General features: G+C 40.3%; 1 protein-coding gene across 2 annotated transcripts in view; it reads left to right on the forward strand.

The window, feature by feature from the left end:
• glra3 (glycine receptor, alpha 3) overlaps positions 1-14,880 on the forward strand; it is a 74,588-nt gene that overhangs the window by 44,736 nt on the left and 14,972 nt on the right. The window contains exons 6-9 of one of the 2 annotated variants that reach the window (XM_078166313.1): positions 7,959-8,096; positions 8,542-8,756; positions 12,945-13,094; positions 14,383-14,511. In XM_078166313.1, coding sequence (XP_078022439.1) covers positions 7,959-8,096; positions 8,542-8,756; positions 12,945-13,094; positions 14,383-14,511 — 632 coding nt within the window. The remainder of the gene's footprint in view (positions 1-7,958; positions 8,097-8,541; positions 8,757-12,944; positions 13,095-14,382; positions 14,512-14,880) is intronic. The other variant, XM_078166314.1, reaches the window with a different exon arrangement.

Genomic DNA, 14,880 nt, shown 5'->3' on the forward strand with positions numbered 1-14,880 from the left:
TTGTTGATAAATAACTTAACATGGCTCAGCTCGCGCTTCACCACTCCTGCCTCCTCCCGCTTCAGTTTATTATTCATCATAATTGCTTCTCATGTTCGTGCTGTGTGTATATCCTATACCTCACTGATGCTGGGATCTGCCTCCTTACCCACAAAGTCCCCATGGGCACAGAGCAGCATGCCAAACCCACAGGGCCTTTGTGGGTATAGAGACAGAGCTGTGCACGCCACTGAGTGTTTGGTATGCTGCCTGGATTCATACAAGGAGCAGAACTTGTACCACCACCTGTACAGACAAGAGTTGGATACGGCAAAGAAAGAAATGAACTGAACACTGTGTAAACTTTGATATTGTAAGTCCCAGTGAGGTACGAGTGTGTGGTTAAAGGTGTGCAAACAATTATGCGTATCATATTACAAATCATTTTCTATCATATCTCTCCAATTATTTTGAATAAGAGCTGCCAATCTTCCTCTATTATCCCATTCAAATTTTCTCCCTCATACAGTACAGTAAATAACTGTAGAGCATGGTCTATTGGGGTTTGAATATATTTCAGGTGAGTTTTGCAGGATGGGATTGGTTCAGTATTACAGAGTCTTTCTATTCATATACACACACGTTCCTACATACACATACGTTTCCCCAGTTGCGTGCTTACATTTGCGTTCATACTTGGGTTGCTGCATTAGCTCACCGGCAGCAGGATAGATTTGAGAACTGGTGAATATATTTTACAGAGGGCTCCTGATTTGAACTCAGGGTGGGGGAGCCCTTCTGTGCGGAGTTTGCATGTTCTCCCTGTGTCAGCGTGGGTTTTCTCTGGGTACTCCCACAGGTCAGGCTAACTGGGACTCTAAATGGTCCGTAGGTGTGATTGTGAGTGTGAATGGTTGTCTGTCTCTATGTGTCAGCCCTGTGATAGTCTGGCGACCTGTCCAGGGTGTACCCTGACTCTCACCCAATGTCAGCTGGGATAGGCTCCAGCCCCCCGTGACCCCCAACAGGATGAGCGGTTACAGAAAATAAATGAATGTTCAAGTTGGTTTTTTTGCAAGCTGATTGTTGTTCCATCGTTATCTGTTGTGTGAGCAAATCCAACTGTTGTGAGGTGTTGAATTGTTTCCTACTTTTCCAGTTACAGTTGTTTTCTTGGTGATTTGGCATTAACATGACTCAATAAAAATAGTCAAAATTTATAGACATAACAGTTTTCTGTTAGTCACCATTTTTAGCTCAAGCCTATGGCACTTGTTTTTATGGCATGTAATGTAAAGGGTCGTCGTCAACTCAGGTAACCTAAATTCCATTTGTCTCTCCACTCCTGTATGCGGCTGCAACGTGGCTGCATACATGTGGAGGGGCGAAGCTCCACCACCCACAAAAGAGGAGAGAAACCAGTGCCATTGTTAATGACAGCAACACACAGTAAAACCTCCCCCACTAACCCAAATAATTGATTTCCCAATGATTGAATATTTGTTGTTATCTTTGGGCATTTAAAACTTTTTTCTACATTTTTTTTATTTGGCCATGCGGGGGTTTCTGCTGGCCTGGTAGCCTGCCAGGCCTGTACAATTATCAGGTTAACATAGTTATGATACCGCCTCATTTCACTACAAAAACCTAAATAAGGTGGCAGCTGGTTAAATCTGCAGTCTGATTTCAAGTGCACAGCTGATAGGTGCATGGTTTGTTTACATGAAGTGCATATCAAAGGGATTCAGTGTGGACAGAGAGCGTCAGATGCGACGCAATAGTGAGGTGCTCGCCTGCTGTCAGGACATATATCTAGTGATGCTACGTGCTGACCTGAGGGTTTGGAGCGTGTGTTGAGAAATCCAGGAATTTTTTTTTGTGAAGCGTGTGTTGAGGCCTGTATCATGATGTCACTGATGACGCCCCAAGCCACTGAGCAGTTAAGAAATTATTGTTCCTGCGTGAACTAATGAAGGCTCACCTCTATGTAATTTCCCTATAGTTACAGGAGCACTTCACTGTCATCTGCCTATTTAACTGTTGCCACTTCCAGTTTCAGAACATATATTTTCCTTGCTGCCACTACTAGGCTTTATTATGATACAATTATTGACTAAAGGATTGATTGACAGAAATTTGATGCATTAGTATTTTTCATTGTTGACAGTCATTATTCCCAAGCCTCCACTGGCGCAAAATACAGTTTATCACTTGATTTGCTGGAGAGCTTCATGAAGCTACAATTAACCCTGTAAAACCCACTGTTGCAAATTTACAACATCACTTTTAACAATTCTAAAAAAAGGCCTGCAAATGTTTTTTTTCTCAAGACCACATTTACATAGTTAATGAGTCCTATTGTTTGTCCTCACAATGCTATTGGATAGAATTAGTGTGTATAGGTCTGGTCATCTGGCCATGAACTCACTCTACCTGCAAACTTCCCGTTGAGCTCATCTCCTTTTTTTGCATGACTGGATTTGTCAGGATTAAAGTAAGTAAAATTCAAATATTTTTTTTGTGTTTATTACAATGTCTAGAACATGTACATATTTAGTTATTTTGGAAAACATTCATCAAATCTCATTTATAGCTTGTTATGTCTATGTTGTAATTCTACAACGTTGGGTCAGTGTGGTAGTCAAAATAGTCTGTGCTTCCTTACACATTACATAAGGTCACTGCACTTCTCACATGGTCACAAATTGAAAAAAAATGTAGTAGAAATTTAAAGTATTAGATGATTCATTGTAACGAAGCTCTAAATGTGCTTTTCTGTTAAATTTTTACTTAGTTTAGCTTAGACCATAATTAAACACATGAATAAATTGTATGGGGTATTTGAAGCGCCAACATCTATAGCAGTATTTGAAACTCCCTGTATCTTTGTAGTTTTTTGTTTGTTTTTTAACTTCTAAATGATCCTGAGCTATTTTTCTCAGTGTTGCCCAAGCAGCAGTTTGTAGCATTAGGAGATAGAAAAACAGGTTCTAAATGTTCTGGATTTGTTGGGGGGATGCCTGTTGCATTGTTCAGGGACAGGTGCGAATGGTCTTGAATGTGAACCTGTAAGTGCTCTGGGGGGATGCATGTGTTCCTTTAGTGATTCAGTAACATCTAAAGAACTGCTTTGCCCATCGCTACACCAAAGTGTAACAACATCAGCTGGTTCAAACTGACTGATGAACAGAGGCTAATACAAAAGTGGTAAAGTGAGCTCAGCAGTGTGACATCATGTGGTATATAATATATATTTAAACAAGAGTTTAAACTGGAGAAGGATCTGTGGCATGAAAACAAAAAAGGCTGTTTGTAACTTTAGAGTAAATAACACCAGAAGTCCTGAAGTCAGTGAAGATGTGACGGGCTGGACAGAAACCAGAGGATCTGTAACCTCTGTGATGATGATGACGATGATGATGATGGTGTGGGACATGAGTTTCATATTCAGTTTGAATGTCAGAATGAAGCTTAATGACTTCCAGAGAAAGGTATTAGCCAAAGTATTATTTGAATCGTCCATCTAAAGTCATCTGTTAACTGGGTGTTTTGTCTAAAGAACGTTCTTCCTCTGTTTGAGTAACATTGGTTGTACTTTGGCCACGCCGTGTGCCATCCTTCTGTTATTGTATGTAATGTGATATGGTCTTGAAAATGAAAATAAGAAACTGAATGTATTTGCCATCATCCAAAGGTTTTTATCACCTTAATTGGGATCAGTGGACCAACAATATCTCTTTAGCCCATGAATTTAACGATCCAATGCCTGTTGCATTGTTCAGGGACAGGTGCGAATGGTCTTGAATGTGAACCTGTAAGTGCTCTGGGGGGATGCATGTGTTCCTTTTAGTATGATAAGTAGAGAGCATAATAGGCCAGCCAGACAGTATTGTTTGAATGTAGTAAACCATTGAAAGTGATGGAGGAAAAAGTTTTGTAAATATATTTTTTTCCAATATTTTTATTTATAAATGCTTATTCATAAAACTATGATTGTTGTGTGATTATTACTCATGATATATACTGTTATGGGGCTAAGTAAGCAATCAACCCTGCAAATGAATACTTAAATGTTCTGTATATCTGTTCAGACAAAGTGAGTACAAACACAGAAGGTCTGCTCCCAACTATGCCCAACATTGCAAATTCACAACATTTCCCTAAAAACTTAATAAAATGTAAAAAATTTGAAAAATCTTTGATTTCTACATCAGAGGCCTCCTAAAACAATATCTGAGAGGTCAAAAAAAATTGCTCATTTTTTTCTATATCTGGGTCTTACAGGGTTAAATATATTTTTAGTGAGTCTTTGATCCGACGTCTTCACAAGTCTATTCTAAAGCTGAAGCATTTGACATTTATGTCTGATGTTTGGAGTTTCCCATCCCGTATCTCCACTAATGGCCAGAACTTAAGTAAATTTATGGATACCCAAGGATCGAATCACTCCATAATGCACTGTGTTACAACTTGTATGTTCCCGGAAACCCCAAACACCAGAGGCGTAGTTAGACACAGGACACACACGAGTTATAGAGTTGTGTAAAGGTATGGAATCCAAGATTGCCACATTGTTTAACGTTGTTCAGTACAGATCCCAGCGCACTACCCAACAGTGGTTCCCAACTGGTTCAGCAACAGAGTCCAGATTTCTCCAGTCATTAGTTCAAGGTCCACACAGTTTAATGTCATACTTGGGTTTGGCCATGTCGTTGAGTTAGTTTGCCAAATCCGGTGCTTTTAATGATATGTGCTCATCCAGCATCAGGCTGAGATATTTATACTGGTCAGTGACAGCAGTAATGATCCAAAATTAAAACCAACTGAACTTCTCTCCACTGATTTTCTTCTGAAATGCACTATTTGTATTTTGTCTCCTTTTCAAATTCTAAATCTTATTTCAGCATTTGATTAGTATAAACTTTTTAATTATTCAATTTATATTCAGCTCCTGAAATTCGTTCCAACAGCCCTGCCGTGTCTATCTCATGTTTTCTCTCATTTCTCATTCATCCATACATCTTACTGAAGTATATTTAGAATCATCCTCCTTCCACTGGACTGGGTACAGTATCAAAGCAGACACGTGGCTGTATCTTTTTAAGGGAATACAAAGTCGTGTTTAATAATGTTGATAGGGTTATGATGACTAATTCCTCCTTTGTCCAATCAGGAGTGCAGCCTGGCCCCAGGGGACAGATAACACTTAGACAGATTATTTGTCTTCATTGGTGGCTTTACTCTGCTCCAGCCCACTGGCCGAAGGCATTACCGTGCATACATCTAGCTCTGTTTTTTATTTATATATTTATTTATAATAGATTATTTTTATCGCTGTGTTGCTCTGGGGAAACATAAAGACACGCACATGCAGCCAGAGAGAGCCAGAGGATGACAGGAAATGATGATGCATGTTTGAGAGAAAAAAAAGTACCTTGATCCAACTCTCCAATTCATTTTGATATTATACATGACATATACTGTAGCGATAATGTGTGGTATTAAAGTGAAGTGGAGGGTAACGTGATGTGCAGATTGTCCCTGCTCAGATAATCCCATTTGTATCAGTGATATGATTTTGATGTAGACAGACGAGTGTTTTGAGTTGATGCATTTGGTGTGACCAGCAGAACTTGTAAGAGCTCTGAGTTGACAGTCAGAGCCGTTGTTTCCACCAGGGGTGATTGTAAGATTTTAAAAAATCTGGAGCCAAGCACAGAGGCTTGGGTGCTTGTGTTGAAGGCTGAAGGCATGGTCTCCGCTGTTTTTTTTCTTTTTTTGAACATAGTAGGCTATGCATGTTCAAAAAAGGAAAAACTTTTCACGCACTTGTAGCTGAACCTTAAGAAGCAAAGTGAACAAAATGTTTTGTGTATGGCTGAAGGCTTGTACCAGCTGGTTTCTGCTTTTGCCAAAAAGCCCTACAGTGCACTGACTGCATGCATTTTAATGTGGCTTCCACTCTCTCTGTCATTATACTCATACATATGTTTGTGTACTTTGTTTCTCTTCCCACTCTTTCCCATTTGTAACCCTCTCCAAGTCACCATGGTGAGGAGATGGAATATAACAGTATTATTGGATTATCTGTTGACACTGTATTTCATGTTTCAAAAAGTTCATGGACTTATTTTTATTATCATAGTAAGCAGTATAATAGTCACAATAGTTTGTGTAATGGTTAGGACATCCAGCCACCTCTCAGCTGATCATCTCCCTGGGCTCAAACTGTCGCTGTGAAGTTTATTTTCAAGTCTTTTTATTGTTTGACTTGTGCATGTAACCACACTGATTGTGTATTGGGCTGTGAGCTCTGTCAAAATGGTTCGCAGTGCATCAGTACTGTCCTCAGATTTGCTCAAGTGCTTTATTTAAATACATTTTTGCTGTACGAATCTTAGTTGTTTTTTTTTATTTAAAGGGACAGTTGACACCAAAATCAAAAACACATATTTGTCCTCTCACCTGTAGTGCAGTTTATCAATCTAAATTGTTTTAGTGTGAGTTACAGAGCTGGAGATATTGGCCATAAAGGTGTCTGCCCTCTCTCCAATATAATGCACTCAGCTTGTGGTGCTCAAAGTGCCAAAAAATACATTTGAGAAACTCAACAGCAATGTCTCTCTCCAGAAATCATGACCCAGTTACTCAAGATAATCCACAGACCTTGTTGTGAGCAGTTTCATGTAGGAACTATTTTCTTTCTACCAAACTACACCTGCCAACCATATCACTGAGGAAGCATGCATCTACTCAAAGATGAAAGGCTTGTGCTTATGGCAGCGAGAGATCTAAATATTAATGGTGTTCTCCTCGGCTGAGCTAGTTATCTAGCTCAGTGGTGCTAGGTGAGCTAGCAGTAGATGCACGCTTCCTTCTCCATGGTGATACGGTTGGCAGGTGTAGTTTGATAGAAAGAAAATAGTTCCCACATGAAACTGCTCACAACAAGGTCTGTGGATTATCTTGAGTAACCAGGTCATGATTTCTGAAAGGAGACAATGTTTCAAATGGGGTTTTTTTTTTAGCACATTGAGCACCACGAGCCGAGTGCCATGTAGTTCCATTATATTTGATAGAAGGCAGACATCTCTACAGGCCAATATATCCAACACTCAGCAACTCACACCAAAACAACCTAGACAGGTAAACAGCACTACAGGTAAGAGGAAAACTATGTCCTTTTCATTTAAGGATGAACTGTCTCTTTAATGCTGCTTTATACTTTTAAACATTTACATTACATTTTAAACAACCGATCGCTGCACTTTCAAATATGAACTGCTTCAAACCGTCTCCTACAATGAGTATGACATCAAAATGCTGCTAACACTGGGGCGTCGGTGGCTTAGTGAATAGAGCAGGAGCCCCATGTACAAGGCTGTTGCCACAGTGGCTTGGGTTCAAGTCCAGCCTATGCTGCATGTCATCCCCCCTCTCTCTCTCCTCCTTTCAAACTTTCCTGTCCTGTCCATTAAAGGCAAATGCCCCCCAAAAAATCTTAAAAATAAATAAATGCTGCTAACACATTAATACATCAGAAATGAAATTACATTATATAATGATAATTTAAAGCATTGTGCTACATACAGCTAGTCATATTACTTCTTCCACTCGTGGCTGCTGATCTGCTGTTTTTATTATGCAGACGGTGCAAACATGTAAAGCTGGTTTTGCTGCTTTTATTCATAAAATAATATACAGTGATTTTTTGAGACATAGTTCTCTATCATGAAATAGTGAGTTGGTTAAAATCACAGGGATCTGGGTGATGAGTCATTATGAACAGAGGGGGGATGGGTGCAAGAACACATTCGTTACAATGAGACATTTGACAAATGCAGCCCCGAGGACAGAATCATGACGCCTTTGCTAAATCTGTCCATCGCTTCCATGATTTTCACTCCTTGACCTTTACGTTGCATATTTTTTTTATGAGTTGTTGATTATTAAATTGTCATGTGGTTTGCTTTTTTCAGTTGGTTACACCATGAACGACCTGATATTTGAGTGGCAGGAGAACGGACCAGTCCAAGTGGCCGAGGGCCTCACGCTCCCACAGTTCATCCTCAAAGATGAATCAGACCTCAGATACTGCACAAAGCACTACAACACAGGTAACACACACATATACACACACACACACACTGCTGTAAGCATCACGATGCAGGTACTGTAATGTGCACACAGGGTGAAACGGTTGCCACATTACATCAATCATGTAGCAGCAGCGCATGTCATGCGCTGCTGGGATCAAGTAAAGAAAAAAATCAGCTGCATGAGGGAGAAACAAACAGAGTGACATCCAGACTGATGTTGTCTTTCATTAAATGGGATCTGACCACAGACAGCAGACAAACTGGGATGTGTTGTCTGTATGGGGGGGTGGGGGCACTGAATGATTCAGGAGGCTCAGAGATAAGACAGGGATGTGTATATCAATATTTATAGATTTTGGGCTTCATAACGAGCAGACCCAAAGTCCAGACCAATGTTTGCAGCCATGCTCCTCTCTGAATGCTTTCTGAAAACTGCTTATGGCGTGTCTCTGCTTTATTGCAGGTAAATTTACTTGCATCGAAGTGCGGTTCCACCTGGAGCGTCAGATGGGCTACTACCTGATCCAGATGTACATCCCCTCTCTGCTCATCGTCATTCTGTCCTGGGTCTCCTTCTGGATCAACATGGACGCTGCCCCAGCCAGAGTGGCACTGGGCATCACCACCGTCCTCACAATGACAACACAGAGTTCAGGCTCCAGGACGTCACTGCCAAAGGTCTGTGTTTGTGTATTTTATTTTTTATCTGTAGCTTTTAGGAGCCCCAGTTTCCACCCACTGTCCCAACACATGCAGGTTAGATGAATGAAAGACTCTAAATTGCGTGTCAAGTGTCAGTGTGAGTTTGAATGGTTTTCTGTATTTGTCAGTCCTGTGATCGTCTGGCAAGCTGGTGATATGCCCAAGCCCCCTGCACAAGATAAGCTAGCTATGTAGTAAAAAGTCTGCTGGAGTCAAGCTTCAAACTTTGGAGAGTGAATCCCAGGAACAAAACATGAAGGAGTTATTGGAGCAGAACTTTTTCTTTTTCTTATGAGACCTCATGTCTCCAACAAGATTCTAGAGCTCAAGTGGTGTCAGCGAGATGCTGCACTGTGGTTGAGTTTGAGTGAGAAAACAGTTCATTAATTTTGAACGATGTGGTCATTGGATGCATTTGGTGTCAAAGCAGTGAAAAGTGATCCTCAGTTCAGTCCACATTGACTGCTGCTGTCCTCACTGTGTGAAGAGTTTTGAAGAAGTGAACTCTGAGCAAGAGGGCTGTGCGATATGCTGAAAAAAAAGATGCCACAGACACCATAACAGGCGATATGATGCACTCACTGTCTTTGGTTTAATTTCACTCACTGTTTGATGATCCAGGGTGCTTCAGTTGGTTTAAGTGTTGATTGATTTGCAGGATGTATGGTGAGTTGCAGGATGACGTTATGAACTGATTGTCTTGACTGTCACATTTAACAAACATTCAAGCAAATGTTCCCCAAATAAACAGACCTTTACCAAAACAAAGCTCAAATCAATGGGGTATGAAACGACTTTATCATCCAATAAAAACTAAGATTAACCAAATAGGCAGTGGTTAAAGACTGTAACCCTGTGGCCTCTTCCACGCTCCACACTCACTTCATTTTCCCTGCCTTTAATTAAAGGTTCCGGAGATGCCAGGTCAGGTGGCGCATTAAAGTGACTCAAAAAATAATAGGGAACTAGGGCTTGCTAGAAGTGGCTCCAACACATTTATTTTGACAGATGAGTCAATGAGTTACAATTTTAGTGGGAATAGCAATTTTTGCATTTCAGTTTCACTGGTGTAACTGGTGCCTTCATCCCCACCGCAGCAGGGTGAAAAGGCAGTTATCCGGGTGGCTGAGATGTTTAATGATTCTCTTGGTGCTATTTTTGCAGCGTCTGGTGTAAACAATGTGCAGGGTGGAGTAGTGCCTACGGTCTCTATGATGATGATGATGTGATTTTTGCTGGGGACTGTACCAAACAAACATGTCCCCTTATGTCTGGAATATTATTTGTCAGTGAGGGCGTCTCTGTAGCAACACACTGCTTCATTTATAATGGTGTGTTGTGACACATTTTACCTCTATCATAAAATTGCAGCTCCTGCTATTTGGATATTACACCCTGCCATATTTTTTTTTGATTAATGCTGCAGCCTTACTGAGCAACTGTAAAAAACTGTATTTATTTATTTGGTATAATGCAAATATAACATGCCACCACCGCCCCCATCATGCTTTAGGCGATGTAAACAGGAAGTGTAATGGTGCTATAGAGTCAGTTAGCCGTGGGCTTCACCCGTGCTCCGTTAATGTTTGTTTGTTTTTAGTATTTTTAGTATTGTTTTACATTTTGGTGAAGCTGCACCATTAAAACTCTGGACTCTATCTGCTGTATTGTAACTATGGATGCACAGACAGATTGTGTCCATCTGGTTCAAAGGGTTAAACACGGTACATACAAAAAGGTAGGTAGTAGATGGAGGTGGACAAACAGAGTGTATGTGTAGCAGAGCTGATTTATTCTCTCTCCTGGGATCTGAAACAACTCGTTTTTATTGGTGGATGTTGTGCATGGGAAGGCGCGAGTATGTGTTGATTACACACATCATGTATCCGCTAGTGCGTGTGTGAGAAAGTGTCCCTCAGTCTTGTTTCTGGTATCTTGTATGCATGAGAAAAAATCACAAATGGAGCACTTTGTTACATAACCCTTATTAGCACACCCATCTCTCTCGCACATACTGTACACATACACCTCAACAACATGGCTGAGTGTGTGTGTGTTTATAGGTTAGGAGATTTCTCATGTTTCCGGTGCTCAACAGAACTTTGCACTCCAGCATGTAACACATGTCTGAATAAGTCATAATTTCATAAAGAAATGAGGTTGCATCATTTTGACTCCACAAGCATCAGCAGCACAGCCACGGGGAGTGTGTGTGTGTTTGTGTGTGTGTGTGTGTGTGTGTGTGTGTGTGTGTGTGTGTGTGTGTGTGTGAGTGTGTGTGTGAAGGGCAGCAGCTGCAGCCCTAAAACACTGTCTGTAATGATTGTGGTAAAATATGAGCCGGCTATAGGACATACATGAGATTATGGGTTTTCAAGAGGGGAAGTTACTGCAGGGGGACAGCCAAATTATTGTTTGATCATTTTTTTAACACTTTTTCTACAAAATTAAAATATTTCTGAAAATACCGCAAAACTTCAATTAAAGCGTAGTATCAATTTAATGCACAGTCCCTTTGACTAGCCCGGTGTGGCTACACATTTTGACAAATAAATGCCTGTCTCAATAGATGCCTGGTCTGGTCGGCAAGCAGTTCATTTTTTTTTTGGAGAAGTTCTTCAGATGTATAAAAGCAGGTTGTTGGCTGCAAGTTATTCATATTCCTTTAGTCCGTAAGTGTCCTCAGATCAAAAGAATCAACTGGTTTTTCGTAAAAATTGATTTATGATGTGAGTATTGTTTTAACAGGATAAAGTGGCGTTGTGTCGGCATGCCAGGTGGCGTAATCCGCAAGTGTCATAACTCTGTCTCTGATGTGCTGTCTGTTGGAGCTAGATCAAATGAATGATCTATAATTGATCATAATGTTACCTGAAGCCTAATTTCTGTACAAGTAATATTCACACTGGTTTAAACAAACAATTTGATTGTATTTCCCATCTTTGCTGAGCAACAGTTTTGTTTGAAAGGAATTAAAGGTCTGTCCCAAATATAGCCCCGTTGATTTCAGTGATTTAAGTAAATAATAGCCTGGGCTATTAATTCAAGTTTTACGGTACAAATTAACATGAATCCAACATTATATTATGAAAGATAAATCGGCCTACTCATTAAAAAAACAAAAAAAACATTTAATTTACACTACACAACACTGATGATAGACTAACTGTTAACGATGAATCCTCGTCAAATGAATCTATGCTGTGTACACATAGAAATCTGTCAGTAATTATTATTTTAATAGCAAAGTATTGTATGCACCATATAAAAGTATGTTTATAAATGCTACTTTAGGTCACCCTGTGCATGATTGTCGGACCAGTTTAATATGCAACTCAATTTTATATATGCATTAGGGGGTCCCTGCTCCGTCTCGCTTTCAGCTGAGGGGCCTCTGGCCTGAAAAACGTTGATGACATTTAATCAGTGCTTCTCAACCTGGGGGTCCTCAAGGGACTTTTGGAGGGTACCCAGAAAAATATGGAATAGTTTGTCTTTGCTATTTAATTGAGAATGAGTCATAACAGTGAAGTCCTGATCATACAGTAGGTTTCACTTCCTCCACAGTTATGTTAACTGTGGGTGGCAGCTGCAGAATACTGGTCTTAATCAACTCTTAATCAAAATCTTTTCAGATGGAGGTTCCTGGAGCATAATAAATAAATAATAAACAGGGGCCTGTGACCTAATGTGTTTCAGTTTAGGGTTCCTTGACATTAAAAAGACTGAGAGTCACTACATCAGAGGAAGTGAAATTATTCTTTTGTGTACAAATATTTTTGACGTACTGTTGTGAGAGAGATTTAAACCATTTTCAGTGGAGTTGGACAAAATATTGTATCCCACTCTGTCTGGTTGCTTCAGGGTTTGGGTCACAAGGTAAGTATCAAACACACTGTCTTGAAGATGTAGCGATCAGTCAGGCAAAATCTAAAAATGTCAAAAGTGAACTGACCTACTGATTTACCATGCTGCCATCCCTCAAGCCCGTCTCAAGCAAGACCTAATGCTGAAGTTCACCTGTGGTCAGCAGCACCTCATGTCAGAAACAATGTAGAAACAAATATGTACCTCAAAATAAAATCGACAGTCTAAGGCCTGTGGTGGGTGCAGATCTGCAGATTGACACTTTAATTAATGCGGTGTGTATGTGTGTGTTTGCAGGTCTCTTATGTGAAGGCTATAGACATCTGGATGGCAGTGTGTCTTCTCTTCGTCTTCTCTGCGCTGTTGGAGTACGCTGCCGTCAACTTTGTGTCGAGGCAACATAAAGAGCTGCTGCGATTCAGGCGGCATCACAAAAGCAAGAGCAAGGTACAGGAAAATCCTACACATGCTACTATGTATACCTGCACACAGACATGCACATGTACACACAGACTTATATACTTAGTTTGTTGTTCTTGCAACTCTGGTTTGAGGCTGCCACCTGGTGGTGACATGCTGTTCCAGCTTGCTGCTTAGAGGACAACATTAGATTAGAAAGAGGTAGAAGGGGGCAAAAATCACGATGTAAGAGAGTAATGTTGAAAACAGTAGATACAGTGATAGTGCATCTGACTGTGCATGTTTGACTCTCCTGAAACCCCACATCTCACTGACTGTGTTAGTGCATGTTGCAGCATGGCTCTACCTTCATCTGTTTGGTTATATAATTTAAACTTTATTTCGTATAAAGTTATTTCTCTGACAAAAGTTCATCCAAACAGAGGATGAGTCTGTTGTCAGTGCATGTTTACGATCTCTGTGGGTTGGGAAGGTGTCAACTCCGCATTCAGTCAACTCACACACAGCATTTACTTATTTTTAATGTGTTAAAAGGTTTAAATTTGTAGAGCTGGAATTGTTGGAAATGTTTTATTTCTGTGTGTAGGCTACACATTTTTACAAGTAGAGAGTGTAGAAATATGTTTAGGCCTAAAACAATGATAAATAAAAACGTATGTGGCTCCAGAGCCACATGTTGCCTACCCCTGGTCTATACCCTCCATCATTTTCTCGCTAGTGCCCGATCGATACTGCACGTGCAACTATCAACAGAGGTGAGAAAAAAGTGAGATGGCTCACTCCTTAGCTATTTCAATCATCAGCTCTATCTTAGCACTTGTCCGACGCAGCAATTTACTCTCCTGACATGGCATTTTACTTACTTATTGTTGATCCCTGCCATGTAATAGTCCTTCAGTCTGGTCGGGAATTAAGTTCTGTGGGTCCAATTGGATTCACCATCAGGTGTCAAGCACAAGTTAAGTACATTGTTTGTGTATATTTTTAGCAGCAGAGAGAGCTGCTGGTGTTGCTGTAACTTATTGCAAAAGTAAAAAGCAGTAAGAACTGCAGTTTTCTAATACTGCTGTTTGTGCTTTAAATATGTATGAGATAATATTATTTGACAGTTATTCTATAAAAGTAATCGTTCAGGGAATTGTTTAGAATTTAGACAAAAAAACTAAAGCAAAATCTGTTTGGCAGCATCTAAACATTTAACACATTCGTTGACTGAATGATCGGGAGTCCCAACCCTGTTTTTGGATGCAGTTTGTTTTGTTTTTCCTTTGGTTTCTGTCTGTTCATCACTGGTGTGCATGCTGTCGACCGGTAGAACAGTGGAGGTGCAGTTGATCCAGAGGAGCTAGCTGCCTCCCTCCGTCGTGTTAATGTTGACAACGGCCTCAAACCAACAGACCCTCCTTATGGATCTATGAGCAACATCTACACCAGCAACCACAGGGTAATGGCACAGTGTGTGTATGTATGTGTGTGTGTGTGTGTGTGTGTGTGTGTGTGTGTGTGCGCACATTTTTACATACTGTGCATGTTTCACTTGCATGTATTTTTTGTACGTCTTCCCCCACCAGTTTGCTCGTTTGAACGAACAAACAGGACCACTGTTTGATGTTTGTTATAACCTCAGTTAAGAACTGCAGGTACGGCTCATGTTGATGCAACAAACTGGCACAATATCCAAGATTTTACTGGACAATGGGAAAAGTTAAATGTTGAGTACGGTGTCTCGAGGATACCTTTAACATTTTTGAGCAAGCTTAGGAAATGTTCCATGATGACTGGTTATCAACCATTAATTTTTTTTTTTTTACAG

The sequence above is a fragment of the Epinephelus lanceolatus genome, chromosome 3, assembly GCF_041903045.1.
Source record: "Epinephelus lanceolatus isolate andai-2023 chromosome 3, ASM4190304v1, whole genome shotgun sequence".
Taxonomy (NCBI): domain Eukaryota; kingdom Metazoa; phylum Chordata; class Actinopteri; order Perciformes; family Serranidae; genus Epinephelus; species Epinephelus lanceolatus.